We start from the raw sequence: 23,410 nt of genomic DNA, 5'->3' as shown, positions 1-23,410 counted from the left end.
TTTTTTGAGACTGAGTATCACTCTGTCACCCAGGCTGGAGTGCAGTGGCGTGATCCCGGCTCACTGCAACCTCCACCTCCAGGGTTTAAGCAATTCTCCTGCATCAGCCTCCTGAGTAACTGGGATTACAGGCATGGACCACCACACCTGGCTAATTTTTGGTATTTTTAGCAGAGACGGAGTTTCAACATGTTGGCCAGCTGGTCTCAGACTCCTGACCTCAAGTGATCTGCCCGCTTAAGCCTCCCAAAGTGTTGGGATTACAGGTGTGAGCCACCACGGCCAGCCACTTATTCATCCTTCTGAACTCATGGAAAGCATTCCTTGATACTCCATCCCATTCTTAGTGCTAGGCTGGGCGCAGTAGCTCACACCTGTAATCCCAGTACTTTGGGAGGCTGAGGCAGGAGTATTGCTTGAGCCCAGGAGTTCGAGCCCATTCTTGGTGCCACTTTAGCATCCTGCACATGTTTCTACTATTGTTCATCACACTGTACTATAACATTTATGGCAGGAACTAGGTCCTGCTCAATTTTGTAAGCCCCTTTGTAAAACTCAGTGAAATTGTTGAACAAATACATAATTAAGTGCATTTAAATAAATGGAGGTGGGTTTTAAGTTCCCTCTTTTATTGGAAGCCCCACCCCCCAATTTAATCATTAAAATGTAATTTAAGATATAAAAGAGAAATGTGCATTTAGAGGAACTTTCCAATAAATATCATGCAAAAACAAATATTTAATAATGCTGGCTGGGCGCAGAGGCTCATGCCTGTAATCCCAGCACTTTTGGAGGCCAAGGTGGGCAGATCGCTTGAGCTCACGAGTTCGAGACCAGCCTGGGTAACATGGCAAAACCTTGTCTCTGCAAAAAATACAAAAATTAGCTGGGCATAGTGGTGCATGCCTGTAGTCTCAGCTACTCAGGAGGCTGAGGTGGGAGGATGGCTTGAGCTGAGGAGGCAGAGGCTGCAGTGAGCCAACATTGCAACACTGCACCCCAGCCTGGGCATTAGAGCCAGACCTAGTCTCAAAAAGTAAATAAAATAAAATAAAATGTTTAATAATGCCTACTCAGACAAAGAAAGGCTCAGGCAAAAGACTGAGTCTGATCTTCTATATTGAGGAGACCATGTTGATTAGTGTTATGTTCAAAAAAACCAATTCCCAAGTAATGCATACACAGCTGAAAGAAGGAAGTATTCCAGCTGCACCCTCCAAGTTTTCTACATCTCAGTAAATGGCATCGCCACCCACCTAGAAACTGGGCATCATTTGGTTCCTCATTCTCCTTCTTTTTTTTTTTTTTTTTGAGATGGAGTCTCTGTTGACTCTGGGTTCAAGCAATTCTCTTGCCTCAGTCTCCCAAGTAGCTGGGATTACAGGCATGTGCCACCATGCCTGGCTAATTGTTGTATTTTTAGTAGAGATAGGGTTTCACCATGTTTGTCAGGTTGCTATCCAAATCCTGACCTCAGGTGATCCACCTGCCTCGGCCTCCCAAAGTGTAGGGATTACAGGCGTGAGCCACTGCATCTGGCCACAAAGCATTTTTTTTTTTTTTTTTTTTTGAGATGGAGTTTCTCTCTTGTTGCCCAGGCTGCAGTGCAATGGAGTGATCTTGGCTCACTGCAACCTCTGCCTCCCAGGTTCAAGCAATTCTCCTGCCTCAGCCTCCCGAGTAGCTGGGATTACAGGTGCCTCCCACCACGCCCAGCTAATTTTTTGTATTTTTAGTAGAGACGGGGTTTCACCATGTTGGCCAGGCTGGTCTCGAACTCCTGACCTCAGGTGATCTACCCACCTCAGCCTCTCAAAGTGCTGGGATTACAGGCGTAAGCCACCACGCCTGGCAAAGCACTTTCATAGTTACCTCATTTGACCACTGAATTTTTTTTTTTTTTTTTGAGATGGAGTTTCACTCTTGTTGCCCAGGCTGGAGTGCAATGGCGCGATCTTGGCTCACTGCAACCTCCGCCTCCTGGGTTCAAATGATTCTCCTGCCTCAGCCTCCTGAGTAGCTGGGATTACAGGCGCCTGCCACCATGCCCGGCTAATTTTTTGTATATTTAATAGAGATGGGTTTCACCATGTTGGCCAGGCTGGTCTTGAACTCCTGACTTCAGGTGATCCACCCACCTTGGCCTCCCGAAGTGCTGGGATTACAGGTGTGAGCCACCACACCCGGCCTGACCATTGTAATATCTTGAAACATTCTTGTCATCTTTTTGTTTTTGTTTTTTTGTGTGTGTTTTTTGGTTTTTTTGGTTTTCTTTTGTTTTGTTTTTGAGACGGAGTCCCGCTCCATTGCCCAGGCTGGGCTGCAGTGGCACAATCTCAGCTCGCTGCAACCTCCGCCTCTGGGTTCAAGCAATTCTCCTGTCTCAGCCTCCCGAGTACCTGGGACTACAGGCGCCTGCCACCACGCCCGGCTAATTTTTGTATTTTTTAGTAGAGACGAGGTTTCACCTTATTGGTCAGGCTGGTCTCGAACTCCTGACCTCAGGTGATCCACCTGCCTCGGCCTCCCAAAGTGCTGAGATTACAGGCATGAGCCACCGCACCCGGCTGGTTGTTTGTTTGTTTTTTGAGACGGAGTTTTGCTCTTGTTGCCCAGGTGTGAGCCACTGCACCTGGCTGGTTTTTGTTTGTTTGTTTTTTGAGATGGAGTTTTGTTCTTGTTGCCCAGGCTGGAGTGCAATGGCGCCATCTTGGCTCACCGCAACCTCCACCTCCTGGGTTCAAGCAATTCTCGTGCCTCAGCCTCCCAAGAAGCTGGAATTACAGGTTTGCGCCACCATGCCTGGCTAATTTTTGTGTGTGTGTTTTTAGTGGAGATGGGGTTTCACCATGTTGGTCAGGCTGGTCTTGAACTCCTGACCTTAAGTGATCCACCTGCCTCGGCCTCCCAAAGTGCTGGGATTATGGGTATGAGCCACCAGGCTGGCCCAGAGAACTTAAATAACTTGCCTATGATTATTCAACTAGTAAATAGTACAGCTTGGATTTGTATCCAAGCCTTGTGACCTAAAAGCCTGGGTTTCTTCTACCCTAGGAGTGTACATTTATGTAGGGAAGCTAAAGCAGAAAAAGCTTTAATAAATGAAAGAATGGGGCTGAGTGCAGTGGCTCACGCCTGTAATCTCAGCACTTTGGGAGGCCAAGGCAGGTGGATCACGAGGTCAAGAGTTCAAGACCAGCCTGGCCAACATTGTGAAACCCCATCTCTACTAAAAACACAACAAAATTAGCTGGGCATGGTGGCGGGCACCTGTAATCCCAGGAGGCTGAGGCAGGAGAATCACTTGAAACCAGAAGGTGGAGGTTGCAGTTAGCCAAGGTTGCACCACTGCACTCCAGCCTGGGCAACAAAAGTGAAACTCCATCTCTAAATAAATAAATAAATAAAAGGAAAGAAAAGAAAGAATGTGTAATAACAAAGGTACAAAAATTCTATATAGGAGAAGATGAATGGAGGGAAACATTATGACCAAATGAGTGGTGGCAGTGGAGGCGGGTAGAGAGGATGCGGCCGAGAAAAAGAATCAGGAAAGGTTTTATGGGGAAATAAGTGGACTCTGAGGCCAGGTCATGAAGGTAAGATAATTTTTCTTTTTTTTTTTTTTTTGAGATGGAGTCTTGCTCTATCACCCAGGCTGGAGTGCAGCGGTACAATCTCAGCTCACTGCAACCTCCACCTCCTGGGTTCAAGCAATTCTCCTGCCTCAACCTCCCCAGTAGCTGGGATTAAAGGTGCGCACCATCACACCCAGCTAATTTTTGTATTTTTAGTAGAGATGGGGTTTCACCATATTGGCCAGGCTGGTCTCGAACTCCTGACCTCATGATCCACCCACCTTGACCTCCCAAAGTGCTGGGATTACAGGCGTCAGCCACCGCGTCCAGCCAGGGAAAATGATTTCTATAGGACAGAGGGAAAGAGCATATTCTAGGTTGAAGAAACCATATGGATAAAGAGGCAGGAAAACACAGACCATGTTCAGTAAACAATAAGAAATCCAGTTTGCCTGAATTATAGAGTAGTTGTTAAAGAAGAGGAGAACTAGGAGAAAAGTAGTATTATAGTAGGGCATAAAGGACTAGGATATCAGGCTGAGTTTATCCTGAATTCCATTTTTAAACTCTAGCTGTGAATCAAAATAATTTGTAGAACTTTATTTATTTATTTTTAAATACAGATATCTGCATCTCACCTAAGACTTTAATCAATGAGGAAATCGCTGAAGGTTTCTGAGCCAGGAAATGCCATTGATTGTTAATTTATTTATTCAATCAACAAATATGATAAGCAGCTACCATTTGTCAGGCACTGTGCTAGGAACCAGTGGATGTCAATGTAAATAAAACAATCCTTGCCCTCAAGGAATTTATAATCTACACATACGAACAGTCAGTTGAAATCAATGATAAATTATATTGTATTATGAGAGCACATAGGAGGGGTACCAAACTACTCTTGGAAGATCAGAAAAGGCTTCCCAGAGAAAATGAATTCTAAGCTGGGGCCTGAGGAATTGGTTGGGCCAGGGGGGATGAAGAGGTGTGTTCTGGGCAAAGAAAAAGTCTGGTGCAGAGCTCTAAAGGTGGAAAGGGTCATGTTCCATTTGTGGAACTGAAAGAGGTTCAGTACAGCTGTAGCACACAGTTGAGACAGGAATAGAGAGGCAAGAGAAGTGAGGAGTGAGGCCACAGAGATAAGCAGTAGCAAGATCAGTTTTGACTTTACCCTGAGGACAATGAGGAGCCACAGAAGGGTTTTTTCAGGGAGAAACAAAATTAGATGTGTATTCAAAAGTGGTACTGGCATAAAAACAGACATATAGACCCATGTAATAGAATAGAGAGCCCAGAAATAAACACCTATCAATTGGGAAAGGACAGTCTTTGCAACAAATGAGAAATGCAAATCAAACCACAATGAGATATCACCTCACATCCATTAAGATAGCTACTATCAAAAAAAAAAAAAACACACAGAAAATAACAAGTATTGGTGAGGATGTGGAGAAACTGGAACCCTTATGCACCATCAGTGGATTGTAAAATGGTGCAACTGCTACAGAAAAAAAATATGGCAGTTCCTCAAAAAGTTAAAAATAGAACTACTATATGGTCCAGCAATCCTACTTCTGGGTATGTACCCAAAAGTCTGGAAAGTAAGGTTTCAAAGAGATATTTGCATACCCATGTTCATAGCAGCATAATTTACACTAGCCAAGAGGTGAAAGCAACCCAAATGTTCATCAACCCATGAATGGATCAACAAAGTATGGTATATACATACAATAAAATATTTATGCAGCCATAAAAAGGAAGAAAATACTATCACATGCAACAACATGGATGAACCTTGTGGATATTATGCTAAGCGAAATAATGTGATCCCCAAAAGACAAATACCATATGATTCCACTTATATGAGGTATCAAAAGTAGTCAAATTCATAGAAACTGAAAGTACAGGCTGGGTGTGGTGGCTCACGCCTGTAATCCCAGCACTTTAGGAGGCTGAGGTGGGCGAATTGCCTGAGCTCAGGAGTTCGAGACCAGCCTGGGCAACATGGTGAAACCCCATCTCTACAAAAAATACCAAAAAAAAATTAGTTGGGCATGGTGATGCACGCCTGTAGTCCCAGCTACTTGGGAGGCTGAGGTGGGAGAATCCCTTGAGCCTGGGAGGTGGAGGTTGCAGGCAGCCGAGATTACACCATTGCACTCCAGCCTGGGTGACAGCGAGATCCTGTCTCAAAAGTAAAAAGAAAATAGAATGGTTGTTACCAGGAGCTGGGAAGAGGGAGAAATGAGTAGTTGTTGTTTAATGGGTATAGAGTTTGTTTCACAAGATGAAAAAGGCCAGCCATAGTGGCTCACTTCTATACTCCCAGCACTTCAGAACAAGGTGAGAGGATTGCTTGAGCCCAGGAGTTTGAGACCAGCCTGGGCAACTTAGCGAGACCTCATATCTACAAAAAATAAAAAATTAGCCAGATGTGGTGGCACATGCCTGTAGTATCAGCTACTCGAAAGGCTGAGACAGGAGAATCACTTGAGCTTGGGAGATCAAGGCTGCAGTAAGCCATGATCATCCCACTGCATTCCAGCCTGGGTGATGGAGTGAGACCCATCTTATTTTTGAAAAAATAACAATTAAAAAAAAAAGATGAAAAAGATCTGGCAGCCAGGCACAGTGGCTCAAGCCTGTAATCCCAGCACTTTGGGAGGCCGAGGCAGGCAGATCACCTGAGCTCAGGAGTTCAAGACCAGCCTGCGCAACATGGTGAAACTCTGTTTCCACTAAAAATACAAAAAATTAGCCGGGTGTGGTGGTGCATGCCTGTAATCCCAGCTACTCGAGAGGCTGAGGCAGGAGAATCGCTTGAACCCAGGAGGCAGAGGTTGCAGTGAGCCAAGATCGTGCCACTGCACTCCAGCCTGGGTGACAGAGTGAGACTGTCTCAACAACAACAACAACAACAACAAAACAAGATCTGGCCTGGTACAGTAGCTACTGTCCCTATTACGTGGGAGGCTAAGGCAGGAGGACTGCTTGAGCCCAAGAATTTGCGGCTGTAATGCACTATGAACTCTAGTCTGGGCAACAGAGCAAGACTCTGCTTCTTTCTTAAAAAAAAAAAAGAAAAGAAGGCCAGGCACGGTGGTTCATGCCTGTAATCCCAGCACTTTGGGAGGCTGAGACGGGTGGATCATCTGGAGTTCGAGACCAGCCTCAACATGGAGAAATCCCATCTCTACTAAAAATACAAAATTAGCTGGGCGTAGTGGTGCATGCCTGTAATCCCAGCTACTTGGGAGGCTGAGGCAGGAGAATTGCTCGAACCTGGGAGGCGGAGGTTGCGGTGAGCTGAGATCGCGCCATTGCACTCCAGCCTGGGCAACAAGAGCGAATCTCCGTCTCAAAAAAAAGAAAAGAAAAGAAAAGAAAAAGGTCTGGAGATCTGTTGCACGACAACGTGATAATACTTAATACTAACTGCTGAACTATATACTTAAAAATGGCTAAGATGATTCAAAACAACAAAAAAAAATTTGTATTTCAGGACCACTCCAGCTGGCAATAGAGACTATAGATTTAAAGTGTGGAACAAGACTGACAAAGAGACTAGTTAAAAGGTTATGGCAAGACATAATGATGGCAGAAGGAATGATGTAAGATAAATGATTCAAGAATAGTAAAGAGGTAAGATGAACAGGACATGGTGATTGGTAAGATTTGGAAAAGGGATATATTAGGGATAAAGGAAAAGGAAACTATCATTTGTAGAAGAGCCATTCACTATATTAATACTTTTGCAAGTTATTGATTCATTTAACAAACATTCATTGAGCAGCTACTTGTGCCTAGTATTACAGAAGATTTTAGACAATCATTCTGCCACTATCATAGAACAGCTTCTCATTTTTTGAAGTTCACTAAACTAGCCCTTGACACAGTACCTGCTTAATAATTATTTGTTAAATAGGAAACAGACACAAGCAATTGCATTGAAATGAGCTAAAATGAGCAAGTAAGGAAATAAATGCCTATGACTGACTCTGGAAAACACTGATCTAAGAATTTATTATCTAAGCAAATAATGGTGACCAGGATAACAAGAAAAGACCACATAAAGAGAAAGAGAAAGTAAATACAGAAAGTGCAGACAGTGATTATGTATCAGGCACAGGGATGCAGAAATGCCCCTGAGTAGTAGCAATGTGTGAGAGGTATATTGGGAGACCCTCCTTCCATGGTCCTACTTGCTACAGATTCCAAAGTTGGAACAGCTCCCAGGAGCCAACATAGAACCAACTCCTGGGAATGATACCACTTATCAAGTTAGGAAAATTACACTTGGCAAATCTATTAGAAACATATCTAGCCTAAACTCAAAAAGAACTCTGTGAATTCAAGTGTCACACTAGTTTAACAATCATGCGGGGATTAGGAGAAAGATTAGCTAGAAATCCTCTGAAGAACTTTCTAAATCCTTCTGCTGTCCTCATACTACCAATGCTGTAAAAAGATTCATCAAATGGATGGCTGAAATGACCTTGAAAGAGGCAGATATCTTTGCAGCTAACAGTTTAACTGTTAAAAGCTCAAGTGTTGGGAGCAGTACTCATTTATCCATTTTCCATTTACCCAACAAATATTTATTGCATGCCTTTATGCTCCAGTTACTGACAATTCAGCAGTGAACAATAGCCAAGCCCAAGGAGCTCAAAGTCTAGTAAGTACAGGATTATAGTCAGCCAAAACTTGATTTAAATCCTAGCTCAGCTACAAGACCTTAGCTAGCTTAATCTCTTTCTGAGCCTCAGATTTGTCATCTGTAAAATGGGAAAAATATTACCTATTTCATAGGATTGCATGCTAATTAAATAATATATTGAGAGTGAGAAAAAAAAAGCTTAGCAGACCCTGGCACATAGAAAACATTTAGTATGAAAAATCACTGAATGATTTTTTTATTTTTGTTACTCAGGAGATAATACAGCAGTTGAAAAATGCCTCCTTCCAAATCAATGAAACACTTTCTAATGAAAATGTTGATAAACAGGATATGAACAAGGAAGATATCACTCAGAGTACTCCTTCAGACACCAGTACTCTATGAAGATATCTCAACTCGAATGTCCAATAAATATCTCAAACTGAACCTATTCAAAAATGACCTCTTGATCATCTCCCATTGTGTACCTCCTATAGTCTTCCCATCTCCATTAATGGCAACTCTATTTTTTAGGTGTTCAGGCCAAAAACCTCAGAGTTATCCTTGACTTCTCTCATCCTCTCATACCCCACAGCCAATGCATCAGGAAAGCCTATTTGTTTGTTTTTCTTCTGCTTTCAAAATGGATCCAGAATTCCCAGCTCCACTGCTATCATTCTGGTCCATTACCATTAACTCTCACCTTTTTTGCAGTCTTTATGTATTGCACAGACTTTATTGTAACAGTCTCTTAACTGGTTTTCCTGCTTTCACCCTTTCTCTTTTTTCAGTCATTCACTAAACAGTAGCCAGGATGATCCCATTAAAGAATAAGTCACAAAAACCTCCAAAGACTTCACAATTTATCCTGAGTAAAATCTAAAGTTCTTACAGCAGTATATATGAGACTCTGATCTAGCCAGTGTTTCCTCTCTGACCCCATCTACTACTGTTCTCTTCATGCTCTCCACTGCAGTCACATCACCCACCTTGGAGTTATTCAACCAGACCAGGCACACTTCTGCCTCCACGCCTTTGCACATACTATTCCAACTACCTAGAACACTTTGATATCCACACAGCTAGTTCCTTCACCCTTTTTTTTTTTTTTTTTTTTTTTTGTGAGCCACCGCACCCAGCCCACCTTCTTAAATTTTAGCCTCTTTTATGAGGCCTTACCTGTCTACATGTTGAAAATTGTAAACCACCTAGCACTTAACATCACATATATTACAATTTGTTCCCTTGTTTAGTTTAACTCCTCTGCCCGCCCCCTGCTGATTAAAATATAAATTCCAGCTGGGTACAGTGGCTCATGCCTGTAGTCCCAGTGCTTTGAGAGGCCAAGGTGGGAGGATCACTTGAGCCCAGGACCAGCCTGGGCAACACAGCAAGACCCATGTCACTACCAAAAATAAAAAATATAAAATAAAGTTAAACTTAAAAAAAATTAAAACGTGGGACAGGGATTTTTATTTGTTCATTATTGTATTCCCAGTACCTGGAATAGTGCCAGACATGGTAGGAGCCAAATAAATATCTTTTGGATGAATAAATGAGCCAAAAGCAAGCAAGCAAGTCAGAGAAAAACTGTTTTAAGGATAAAGTAAACTAAATAAACTCTTCTATTATTTGTGGGCTAGCTTGCCAACCTCAAATTCTTGTTTCTCAAATGTCACAGGGAGTTACTAAAAATAAGAACAGAAATGTACCACAGTTTGAGAGTTTTTTATTACTAAATGAGCAAAGCAAAAAAATTAAATAAAAATTACTTTTTCCAAAAGCAAAGTACATGTCAAACTGTATTTGTAGAAATATTTTTTGCACATAGAAGTTTAAGTGAAATAAACTTCTAATTATGAAAGGATTTGAGATGTGACATTTCTTTCTCTCTCTCTTTTTTTTTTTTTTTTTTTTTTTTTTTTTGAGACAGAGTCTCACTCTGTCACCCAGGATAGAGCATAGTGGTGTGATTTCGGCTTTGTAGCCTCTGCCTCCAGGGATGAAGCAATTCTCCTGCCTCAGCCTCTCAAGTAGCTGGGATTACAGGCCCCCGCCACCATGTCTGGCTAATTTTTTTTTTTTTTTTTTTTTTAGTAGAGACAGGGTTTCACCATGTTGGCCAGGCTGGTCTTGTACTCCTGACCTCAAGTTATCCATCTGCCTTGGCCTCCCAAAGTGCTAGGATTACAGGCGTGAGCCACTGTGCCTGGCCTTCACACTATTTTTGATTTCTGGCTCTTTCCGCTAGGGCTAATTCAGCTTTCTTAGAGTTGGGTCTACACTAGACCATCGACTACAAACACACACTAAACATATACTATGGGCCCAGCCACACAGAGTATTATTATAAGCTCTATCTAGGAGACTTAGTTCCATTAGAGAACCTGGGATTTGACACAGCTTGGAGAGAAGAGAGATAAGGACATTCCTAGTACTGGAAGGGACACCTAAAGCAAGAATGTATAGAAGAGAGCAAAAAGACCCATGTAACTAAAGGAGGGATTCGTATTATCAAACGAGATTAGAGAGAATTTAGAATAGGAAACATAATTTTTTAGACAGAAGCATCACATTATCAGGTGTGCTTGATGATGATTATTCAGATAGTAGTATGTCAAAATGAAGAAAACAGGTCAGGTGTGATAGCTCACACCTGTAATCCCAGCACTCTGGGAGGCCCAGGTGGGAGGATCCCTTAAGGTCAGGAGTTCGAGACCAGCCTGGGTGATATAGTGAGACTCCATCTCTACAAAAAATGTAAAAATTAGCTGGGTGTGGTGGCATGCACCTGTAGTTCCAGCTAATGGGGAGGCTGAGACAGGAGGATCATTTGAGCCCAAGGGTTTGAGGCTGCAGTGAGCTATGATGGTGCCACTGTATTCCATCTTAGGTGACAGAGCAGCAAGACCTTGTCTCTTAAGAAAAAAAAAAAAGTATTTGTAGGAATTGAGGCATGAAATAATATTATGGCTTTGGAATGAAGAGAAAGAAAAATAATCAGAAAGATATCACAAAGAAGAAAATAGGAAAAGACTGCGGACCGATTAAATTCAAGTGATGAGAAAAAATCAAAACTAACCCCAAAGAACAAAGGATTCTAATAAGAGAACAAGGATTTTTTTTTTTTTTTTTTTGAGACAGTCTTGCTCTGTTTGCCAGGCTGGAGTGCAGTGGCGCGATCTCGGCTCACTGCCACCTCTGCCTCCCAGGCTCAAGTGATTCTCCTGCCTTAGCCTCCCGAGTAGCTGGGATTACAAGCATGTGCCACCATGCCCAGCTAATTTTTGTATTTTTAGTAGAGACAGGGTTTCACCATGTTGGCCAGGCTGGTCTCGAACTCCTGACCTCAGGTAATCCGCCCACCTTGGCCTCCCAAAGTGCTGGGATTACAGGTGTGAGCCACTGTGCCCGGCCAAGAACAAGGATTCTAATAATGATAAGGGCCGGGCACAGTGGCTCACACCTGTAATTCCAACACTTTGGGAGGCCGAGGTGGGCGGATCACGAGGTCAGGAGTTTGAGACCAGCATGGCCAACATGGTGAAAACATGTCTCTATTAAAAATACAAAAATTAGCTGGGTGTGGTGGTGTGCGCCTGTAGTCCCAGCCACTTGGGAGGCTAAAGCAGGAGAATCTCTTGAACCTGGGAGGTGGAGGTTGCAGTGAGCTGAGATGGTGCCACTGCACTCCAGCCTGGGTGACAGAGCAAGACTCCATCTCAAAAAATAAAGAAATGAAATGATAAGGTTGGAATGGATGGCCAGTTTGGGGAAGGTAACCAAGCTAAGCTGTACTGCAAACACTAGCAAAATAACTGAGTGGAAAAAAAGAATATGAACTATAATGAGTAACAAGTATTAATATACAGAGAGATCTGAGAGTTAACAGCATGGGATAACAGATTTTTAAAAAACAGTTTCTAAGGAAGGGCACAGTAAGAATTTTCTCACTATCCCAGCCATTAACCATTGAGTTCATGAAAGACACTCCAGTGAACTAAAGATGGTCATTGACAGATGGCCTTAGTGACTTGCTTGACCAATAAAATGCAGCTTAAGGGACATTCTGGAACTTGCAAGGCTAGGTCATAAAAGGCTTGCAGCTTCCACTTGAGTGGTTTGTACCAGTCTAACTATCCTGAGATCACCATGCTGTGGGAAGCCTAAGCCATATGGAGATGATCTAAAGAATGAGACACCATGTGGAAAAAGAGAAGAACCAAGGAGTACCATTGCACCAGATATGCAAATGAAGAAGCCATCTTGGAAATGGATTTGCCAGCTCAGTCACTCCAGCTGACACATATGGATCAAAGATCCAGGAAAGCCCTTCTGCATACCTGACCTACAAAATCACAAGCAAACTAAAATTAGAAAGCCACTAAGTTTTGGGGTAGTTTGTTATGTAACAATAGATCATGGGAGCAGATGTCTTTTTATCCTAAACCTAGAGCCTAGCAAAGTACCTAGCCCATAGTAGATTCACTCAAAATGGTGTGTATCAAGTGAATCTCTACCTTCCCGTGTATTTTCTAATTTACATCTTTGTCGTTTCCCCCTCACTTGTCCTTTTAGGAAAACCTGAATCACAGATGCAATCACTGTTAGTACCTCTGGTGTGTCTCTAAACTACCATGTGGTGGTTAACAGCTGCCAGTCCCAAACTTGAAAGATAGGTATGCCTTTGCTGCCAAAGTTAACCCAAGGCAGGGCACCAAGCAACTTCACATCTTTATCATGGTAAATAAGGATAGGAAAATATTCTGTACTGAAACACAAAAAAATAAGAAGCAGGCACAACTAATAACAATATCACATATCACAGCACACCAAAAAAACTGGAATCAGGGTCTGCCTTGCTCACTTTTCCTTTCTTTGAGATGGGGTCTCACTTTGTTGTGCAGGCTGGGGTGCAGTGGCAGAATCCTAGCTCATTGAAGCCTTGCCCTCCTGGGCTCAAGTAATCCTTCTGCCTCAGCACGAGTAGCTGGGACCACAGGCACAAACTATCATGCCTGGCTAATTTTTAAATTTTTTTGTAGAGATAAGGTCTCACTATGCTGCCTAGGCTGGTCTTGAACGCCTGGCCTCATATAATCCTCCTGCCTCTCAACCTCCCAAAGTGCTGGGATCACAGGTGTGAGCCACTGGACATGGCCTTGGCTTGCTCATTTTTATAAATAACGCATGAGTTTGGTCACTGAACCCATGGAGTTTCATTGTAAGCTGTCTGATTATATAAGGCTTCTTATAAGTCTGACAAAACCAACTCAGAAGCAATACATATCAACCCGCATAAACAAGAAATTTCCAAAGTCACTAATACTCTTTAATAAAGAAAGAAGATGTATGGTTGGGTGGGAATAGGGAGTGACAGGAGGATCAGAGCTATGTGAATAACAAACTCTCTGCAATAGCCTTTAGCTAAAAGCATTTCTTTCAGTACCAAACATCTGCTCGACTGAGATGGCTCTGTTGTAAAAAGACCGAATCACCTCGACTAGGCCAAGGAATATTCTGCAACTGCAGAATTGGCTGAGTGGTTCTCATCGCCACAGAAGAAAATAAGAATAGTTTATTTTTTTTTAAATTTTTTTTTTAGACAGAGTCTCGCTCTGTTGCCTAGAGCTCTGTTGGCCAGAGTGTAGTGGCATGATCTCGGCTCACTGCAACCTCCACCTCCCAAGTTCAAGTGATTCTCCTGCCTCAGCCTCCGGAGTAACTGGGACCATGGGCTTGTGCCACCCATGCCTGGCTAATTTTTGTATTTTTTATAGAGACGGAGTTTCACCATGTTGGCCAGGCTGGTCTCAAACTCCTGGCCTCAGGTGATCCACCCGCCTCGGCCTCCCAAAGTGTTGGGATTACAGGCATGAGCCACTGCACCTGGCTGGATAGTTTTCTTCATGGCAGAAAAGGCAAGAGAGACCCCCAAAACATCCTGCTCACCAAGCAATTCAATTGCTGACTCTCCTGATCAGAGAGTACTGCCATTTGTGATCCCTCTCCACAACCATATACCTTACCCAGTTCCCCAATCTTCTAGCCACTGAGAGGTTCTGCACTAACAGGTTCCCAAACTGCTTGATTTTGACGGTATTTCCTTCTCTGTGCCTTTCTTAACAATATTAAAAGGAAAAAGCGCTTTGAGATGACATACAATCTATCCAGAGGCATCTCTTTCTCTTCTCTCTTTCTTCCTCTCCTCTCCATCCCAACCTCCCACTCATCTTGGCTATAGAAGAGAAAACATATACCATGTAAGTTTTTGGCAGCTACTTTTTGATTATGAGTGACAGACATCTTTATTTTAGGATGAAACTGACAACATAAAGACAGAGCAAAGAGAAAGAATAAGGTCTCTGGACAGCGTCAATTTAACCATTGAATTATATCAATACTTAATCTAATAAACTGCTAAAATTCCAGTTATATGAGTCCTTTTGTTGTTTAAAGCCCATTTAACTATTTTCTGTTACTTGCTCCCAAACACATTCTAATACACCCAATGACCAGGAAGAAAGTATCTTTTCCAAATAACCCAGAATACATAAAAAGTGAGTCAGAATTGAATTCTACAAATACTATGCATGCTACACACATAAGATCTTGTGCTTAGCACTGTGGGGAATATAAAAATCAATTAAGCACAGCATGTTGTAATAGAAATAGACTTTGAAGTCAGATGAACCTGGATGCAATCCTACTTTGGGGAAGTAACTTAATTTCTCTAAGCTTTAGTTTTCTCATCTACAAAATGGAAGAAATAAGATTATAGCATTGTGAGAATTATAGTTAATATAAAGTATCAATCATAGCATTCTGCCCATAGTGGGAGTTTAAATAACTAATAGTTGTTATGGTTTAAGAAATAGGAGAAATTCTTTACTCTCCAATGGGGCAGAAAACACAAATACTTATGATCTGCTGACTGGGATATTTACAGGGCATGGTTGATTGTCAAGGGTTCCAATTCTTCGCCTTCTACTGAATCTGTGCCTTTTGACACATAACTTTGCGGCGTATTCCTGATAAGGGCAGAGCATACTTCCTACCCCTGGACTCAAGCATGTGACTTGCTTTGTCCAATGGGATGTTGGCCAAGCAAATCTGAACATAAGGAGAGTCATGAAAATCAGTTGTGCAAATGGACTGTCATATTCTTGCTATTCTGGTATCATCTTAAAAAGGACAAGTCCAGTCTAGCCCACTGGCCCCAGAAGGAGGATGAGCCAGAGCAAAGTTCTCCCAGCAAATCTCAGCCTAGAGCAGACCACCAGCTGACCTGCAGATGCATGAGTGAGCCTGAGATCAGCACAACTGCCAAATCTAGCCCCACTCAGTTCAGCTAACCCTGGAAATGTATGAGAAATAAATGTTTATTGTATGCTTTTGAGGTTTTGTGGCTGGAGGGCAACAGCTAACCAATACACAGAATTATATTTTCTGTTAAAAAAAAAACAAAGATTTACACTTCCCTGATACTTGTGACTAAGTGAAAGACAAGGTTAGGTCTTGTGAATGAAAGACATACTTATGGTACATTCCTATTCTTTTTTTTTTTTTTTTAAGAGGTCTCTCTCTGTTGCTCAGGCTGAAGTGCAGTGGTACAATCATGGCTCATTGCATTCTCAACCTTCAACCTCCTGGGCTCAAGCAATCATCCTGTCTCAGCCTCCCAAGTAGCTGAGACTGTAGGTGTGTATCACCACATCTGGCTGATTTTTTAAATTTTTTGTAGAGTCTGGGTCTCACTATGTTGCCAAGGCTGGTTTCAAAATCACGGACTCAGGCAATCCTTCTGCCTCTACCTCCTAAAAGTGTTGGGATTATAGGCATGAGCCACTGCACCCAGCCTCAATACAGATTCTTATTTCAACTCATTAAATTTAAAAGGTTTCATGTGACTTTTCACCAAACCGTTTTCACTATATATTTTTTGAAACAGGGTCTTGCTCTGTCACCAAGGCTGGAATACAGTAGTGCAAGTATGGCTCAGTGCAGCCTCAACCTCCTGGGCTCAGGTGATCCTCCTACCTCAGCCTCTCCAATAGCTGGGACTACAGGTGCATGCTACCACACCTGACTAATTTTTGTATTTTTTGTAGAGACAGGCTTTTGCCATGTTGCCCAGGCTGGTCTCAAATTTCTGAGCTCAAGCAATCTGCCCACCTTGGCCTCTGGAAGTGTTGGGATTACAGGCGTGAACTACCATGCCCAGACTATGCTTTCACTTTAACAAATACTAGTTTGCTTAAAAACTTGAGTCAGCTGGCCGGGCGCGGTGGCTCACACCTGTAATCCCAGCACTTTGGGAGGCCAAGGCAGGCAGATCACCTGAGGTCAGGAGTTCAAGACCAGCCTGACCAACATGGAGAAACCCCGTCTCTACTAAAAATACAAAATTAGCCGGTCATGGTGGCGCATGCCTGTAATCCCAGCTACTCTGGAGGCTGAGGCAGGAGAATTGCTTGAACCCGGGAGGTGGATTGCAGTGAGCTGAGATCAGGCCATTGCACTCCAGCCTGGGCAACAAGAGTGAAACTCCGTCCCCCCCAAAAAAAAATCTTTAGTCTATCATTACTACAGGTAGTTTAAAAACAAAAACAAAATAAAAACTAAGTGTCTGACTGTTCCAAGTTCAATTAATGTCTACAATTACAAAGAAGACTCATGGAAATGGTTCAAGCCCAGGAAAGTCCAGATCACTAATGTATATGAGAAATATTCTTCCTAATAATGTCAATGTTTTATAGGTATTAATGAGTGCCATGCTTGTCTACTGTAATTATTGACAAATAAATGTGAAGAGAAATGAAGAATGGTACTCACATTACTTTGGAGGATAAGCATTCCACCAACTGAAAAGTATTTGGTGAATGTCATCTAAGTTTCAAGGACTGTGCTAGATATTTTTAATAATTTATTTTTTATTATCCTTACCATATAGTTGTGCTGCCAAGTCAAATTATAAGGCAATTAAACCTAGAAGTCTCCAAAGACCTATGCCATCAAGGCCTTTGCTGATCCCTTCTAAAAATAACCAAGAGCATTTGGCTATTTGGGCTTCATCACTACCAGTCTATTAACATCATATTAAAAATTACCAATATCATAAGCTATGTCAAAATCTCATTAATGCTGCTGGAAAGACTGGCAATAAATACTCTTCCATAAAGTACACATTGTATGTTTTATATGGCTATAAAGAAGCTAACAAGCAGCAGATTAAGTACAACATGGCCAAGAGAATATTGCATTATGATCACTCATTACTGTCATTTCCACCACAACCTGCTTTAAAATATGCAACTTAACACAGATTTTAACAGATGTTCTTCTCTGTCGGCAAAACTAACACACCAGCCCTTCCAATGAATTCACATTTCAGAGAACAATCACACATGCAGGGAATGCATCAAATACTTTTATGCTTATTAGCGTCAGAACTCTGGTAGACAGAAGGAAGGGGAGAATTTTATCTCTGAAGAATTTATAGACTCACCTCCAAGAAAAAAAATACATGGCAAATGTTTCTTGATCTGGGGTGCTGGTTATGGGTGTGTTCATTTGTAAAAATTTTGTGAGTGGTACTTTTCATATGTATACTTTTTCTGATATGTTATACTTCAGTAAAAAGTCTAATTTAATGACACTAATGGCGGTATAGGACTAAGTACAAAATGAAAAATATTAACAATTCAGAGTTCAGAAGAGGGACTAGTCACTGTTATTTTGTTCAAAGAGTTAACATGTATTAAATAATTTATACATGCCAGGCACTGTACTAAATAAGTATTTTATATTTCATCCTCACAACATCCTTGTGAGGTCAACATTATATCAACAGCATTTGCCACAATTAATACTCCTTCCTTGAAACTCTTCCTTTTCATTACAGGCCAGCATGTTCTTCTGGTTTTCTACCTACCTCACTAACTGCTCCTTCTCAGTCTGTCCTTCTCCTCAGACTTTCATTCATTCATTCATCTATCTATCTATCGACAGGGTCTCACTCTATGTATGTATGTATGTATGTATGTACGTACGTATCTATCTATCTATCTATCTATCTATCTATCTATCTATCTATCTAGAGACAGGGTCTCACTCTGTTGCCCAGGCTGGAGTGCAGTGGCACAATCATGGCTCACTATAGCCTCAAACTCCTGGGCTCAAGCAATCTTGCTGCCCCAGGCTCCTGAGTAAATAGGACTACAGGTACATGCCATCACATCCAGCTAATTATTAATTTTTTTTTTTTTTTTTTTTTTTTGTAGAGACAGAGCCTTGCTATGTTGCCCAGGCTGGTCTCGAAATCCTGGTCTTAGGTAATCCTCTCACCTCAGACTCCCAAAACAATGGAATTACAGGTGTGAGCTATAGCACCCGGCCTTCTCTAGACATTTAAAATTTAAATATTCTAGGGCTCAGCTCTTGGTCATCTTCTCTATCTAAACTCCCTGGGGCAGGTATTATTAATTATTATTATCCCCATTATACAGATGGAAACTTTGAGATACAGACAGATTCAAACCTATGTAATCAAGACTTCAGAGGCCATGCTCTTAACCTCTTCACCATTCTGTCTTCTTTGGCTTTCCATTTAAGAGGCAGGGCATAGCTGCGCACATTCCACATTCTAGTGCCTTCAGTAACTGAGAAAAGAGAGAGACTGAGGCACATGGGACCCTCTTTCATAAGCTATTAAGGACTAATACCAGTTACCAAGCCAGTAAAAAACCAATACTCTTGCAAATTCTGTTAAACAACTTTCCTTCCTAAGTTTCTTCACTTTATACTTTGGTAATTGCTTCTCAAGGAGGAATGTGAAAAGAATCTAGAACATAGATTCTCAAATCCAGATGCTCATGAAATAATCTGAGGAGCTTTTAAAAATATAGATGTAATAGGCCCTATACAAACCTATTAAACCTAGAAGGTTCCAGGAATCTGTGTTTCCAAGGAGCACCCAAGCAAGGTCTGAAGTTGATAACTTGGTACCTGAATTGGCTCTAAAGAGAGTTCTCTGATCCTCGGAGGATGAATAATGACTATCACATATTCCGCCTAGCAGAGGCTGGAAATGAAACGAGAATGAAGATGTAAACTGATTCCAACAAGTAATAAGACCAATCAGGAAACCACAGCAGGGACTGTGGAATTCTAGATCAGGACAGCAAACATTACCAGGTGGTCTGGTAATTTGTTGCCATAGAGAGTTTGCAGTGAAGTGCTGTCATCCCTTGGCTTAGGATGGAGTCATATCTAGGCAGCAAGAGCTAACTTAATACTTTAATACTTGAGCACTCATATTGTCAGAGTATTCACCAAGTATTATGAGGGAATACAAGGACATTAAGAAATACTGCCCATTCTGCACATGTACCCCAGAACTTAAAGTGTATGTGTGTGTGTGTGTGTGTGTGTGTGTGTGTGTGTGTGTGTATATATATATATATATATAGAGAGAGAGAGAGAGAGAGAGAGAGAAATACTGCCATTGTTCCCAGGTAATAGAATAAAGCATTATTAACACTGCCATTTTTGCATAAACATAAATGCACATACATTTTGTTTACATATGCAAGCAACACTTACTATGGAACTATAAATGCTGAAACTAAGGCAAATACGTTACTTCAACACTTACTGATGTCCTACCTCTGTAAGTGCATGCAGTTGTCCTTGATGAACACATACACCCATGAACCTAAAGAACAAAACAGAATTATTTAACAAGTGAAAAGGACACAAATGTAAATTCATATAGAGAAATCAGGTTAGTTATCCATGCATTAGAAACAACCTGTGGGGTGCGGCATGATGGCTTACATCTGTAATCCCAGCACTTTAGGAGGCAGAGGTGTGCAGATCACCTGAGGTCAGGAGTTCAAGACCATCCTGGCCAACATGGTGAAACCACATCTCTATTAAAAATACAAAAATTAGGCAGGTGTGGTGGCATGTGCCTGTAGTCCGAGCTGCTCAGGAGACTGAGGCAGGAGAATCCCTTGAACCTGGAAGGCAGAGGTTTCAGTGAGCTGAGATCGCACCATTGCACTCCAGCCTAGGGGACAAGAGCGAGACTTTGACTCAAAAAAAAAAAAAAGAGACTGCATCTAAAAAAAAAAAAAAAAGGAAAGATAGAAAAGAAAGGAAGGGAAAGGGAAAGAAAAAGGGAAAGGGAAAGGAACGGAAGAAAGAACCTGTGAAGCCCCCTGCTATCTTGTACAGCCCTGTAGACTCTTAATCTTTTTGTTGTTTTTAATTATTTCAAGAGTTTTAGGGGTACAGGTTGTTTTTGGTTATATGGATTAGTTTTTTTACTGGTGATTTCTGGGATTTTGGAACACCTGTCACCTGAGCATTGTACACTGTACCCCATATGTGGTTTTGTTGCTTTTTTTTTGAGACAGAGTCTCACCCTGTTGCCAAGCTGGAGTACAGTGGCATGATCTTGGCTCACTGCAACCTCTGCCTCCCGGGTTCAAGCAATTCTCCTGCCTCAGCCTCCAGAGTAGCTGGGACTACAGGCATGCGCCACCACACCCAGCTAATTTTTGTATTTTTAGTAGAGACGGGGTTTCATCATGTTGGCCAGGATGGTCTCAATCTCTTGACCTTGTGATCCACTCGCCTCGGCCTCCCAAAGTGATGGGATTACAGGCGTGAGCCACCGCACCCAGCCCCATATGTAGTTTTTTATCCTTCATCCCCCTCCCAACCTTTCCCCCCAGGTCCTCAGGGTTCATTATATCATTCTTACGCCTTTGCATAAGATTTGGCATAAGACTCTTAATCTTGATTAAGATGCCAGGCTGATAAATTTCTAAATTTACCATGAAGTATCTGGTTGTAGCAAGACCTGGTGGTAAAAAGCAATGGTGGAAAAAGGAGAGTAGTCTTGAAAACAGCATGGTATAATGGAAAGAGCCCCAATTGGAAGTAAATAAACTTGATGCTGGTTTCAGCTCTGCCATTACCTAACTAAATGCTTACACACAGACACAAAGTCACTATTTCTTTTTAGTTTACACATTTAAGTGATATTTGAAGTTTTTCTCAACCAACAGGTTATATTTTCATATATGAATGATTTTTAAATAAAAACCATAAATCAATGAGTATGACTGATGATGATCATAAAGTAGGAGAAGATAAACGTCTTAAAGCCATTAACAATACCCAAGTCCCAAGTAAGTTCTAGTTTAGAAGAGCAAAGGAATGGGAAGAGACTGACTACAAGCAGAGTGTAAGGCAAGCAGTGACTGTGTTAGAAAGGATCATAAAATTTCCAGGAAGACAGGGTCCATGTCATATTCTTCCCTGTGTTCACAGAACCTAACACCACCTAGTAAACAAAGAGTAAGCAAATTCAGTAAATGATTGCTGAGTGAGAAGAAACAAAGGAGAATGCCTGGTTGGCTATAATATCACAGCAGAGTTTTTAAAACATGCTGCTTCCACATTTCAACTAATGTGGAAATATCCCAGCATTTTGGGAGGCCGAGGCGGGTGGATCACCTGAGGTCAGGAGTTCAAGACCACCCTGGCCAACATGGTGAAACCCTGTCTCTACTAAAAATACAAAAGTTAGCTGGGCATGGTAGCAGGCGCCTGTAGTCCCAGCTACTCAGGAGGCTGAGGCAGGAAAACCACTTGAACCCGGGAGGCGGAGGCTGCAGTGAGCCGAGATCGTGCCATTGCACTCCAGCCTGGGCAACCAGAGCAAAACTCTGCCTCAAAAATAAATAAATAAATTAATTAATTAATAATAAAAATAAAATAAGATGGGTCATTTTTCTCTAAATGTTCATACAACTCCCCAATCACTAGAATTTTGAGGGTATGCCATTAATTTATTAAACAATTATTTATTGAATGGCTGCTATGTTGAAAGTATTAAGGACAGAGAGTAAATAAAAACTTTCATTCTAGGGTCATTCTGTTGGAGGGCAATTATAATAAAAAGATAAATTATGCAGAATGTGGTTAAATTGTATACATGAACTGCTGTTTCTAGTCAGACTCTTTTAGAAAGACTGCTTCTCTGAGATTAAATTATATCCCTGCCTAGGAATAATTCTATTCCCATTATCCCACTATAACAAAAACAGTTAAAGTAAAATATGATAAGCTACATTTCCTCCTTGATTAAGGCTTTCCAAACTATGATGGGTACTAGCAGGAGTTGGCTAACTATGGCCAACTACCTGTTTCTATAAATTAAGTTTTACTAGAACATAGATACGGTATTATCTATGGCTTCTTTGATGTTACAATGGCAGAGTTGAATAGTTGTGACAGAGACTGTGTGACTTGTAAAGACTAAAATATTTACTATCTAGCCCTTTATAGAAAAAGTCTGGTGACTACAATGGTTTGAATGTTTGCTCCCTCCAAAACTCATAGTGAAACTTAATTCCCAATGTGGCAGTATTGAGAGGTACGGCTTTTTTTTTTTTTTTTTTTTTTTTGAGACGGAGTCTCATTCTGTCGCCCAGGCTGGAGTGCAGTGGCGCAATCTCGGCTCACTGCAAGCTCTGCCTCCCTGGTTCACGCCATTCTCCTGCCTCAGCCTCCCAAGTAGCTGGGACTACAGGCGCCCGCCACCACGCCCGGCTAATTTTTTGTATGTTTAGTAGGGACGGGGTTTCACCATGTTAGCTGAGATGGTCTCGATCTCCTGACCTTGTGATCTGCCCGTCTCAGCCTCCCAAAGTGCTGGGATTACAGGCGTGAGCCACCGCGCCCGGCCGAGAGGTATGGCTTTTAAGAGGTGATTGGGTCATGAGGGCTCTGCCTAATCCATTCATGGATTAATGGATTATTGCAGGAATGAGTCTGGTAGCTTTCTAAGAGGAGGAAGAGACTGGGCACAGTGGTTCATGCATATAATCCCAACACTTTGAGTGGTCAAGGCAGAAGGATCGCTTGAATCCAGGAGTTCAAGACTAGCCTGGGCAATATAGGGAGACCTGAGACCTCGTCATATACATATGTTAGCTGGGTGTGGTCACACACTTTTGTGGTCTCAGTTGCTCAGGAGGCTGAGGTGGGAGGACCACTTGAGCCCAGGAAGTTGAGGCTGCAGTGAGCTGAGATCATGCCACTGTACTCAAGCCTGGGTGACAGCATGAGACCCTGTCTCCCACAAAAAAACACAGGAAGA

General features: G+C 42.0%; 1 protein-coding gene across 10 annotated transcripts in view; it reads right to left on the bottom strand.

The window, feature by feature from the left end:
* TESK2 (testis associated actin remodelling kinase 2) overlaps positions 1-23,410 on the bottom strand; it is a 149,285-nt gene that overhangs the window by 22,226 nt on the left and 103,649 nt on the right. For all 10 annotated transcript variants that reach the window (XM_001156172.8, XM_009456275.5, XM_009456271.5 and 7 more), the window contains one exon: positions 19,900-19,948. In XM_001156172.8, coding sequence (XP_001156172.3) covers positions 19,900-19,948 — 49 coding nt within the window. The remainder of the gene's footprint in view (positions 1-19,899; positions 19,949-23,410) is intronic.

This window comes from Pan troglodytes, chromosome 1 (assembly GCF_028858775.2).
Source record: "Pan troglodytes isolate AG18354 chromosome 1, NHGRI_mPanTro3-v2.0_pri, whole genome shotgun sequence".
NCBI classification, from domain to species: Eukaryota; Metazoa; Chordata; class Mammalia; order Primates; family Hominidae; genus Pan; species Pan troglodytes.
The sequence above is the reverse complement of the archived record's forward strand: the minus strand, read 5'-3'. Positions and strand labels throughout refer to the sequence as shown.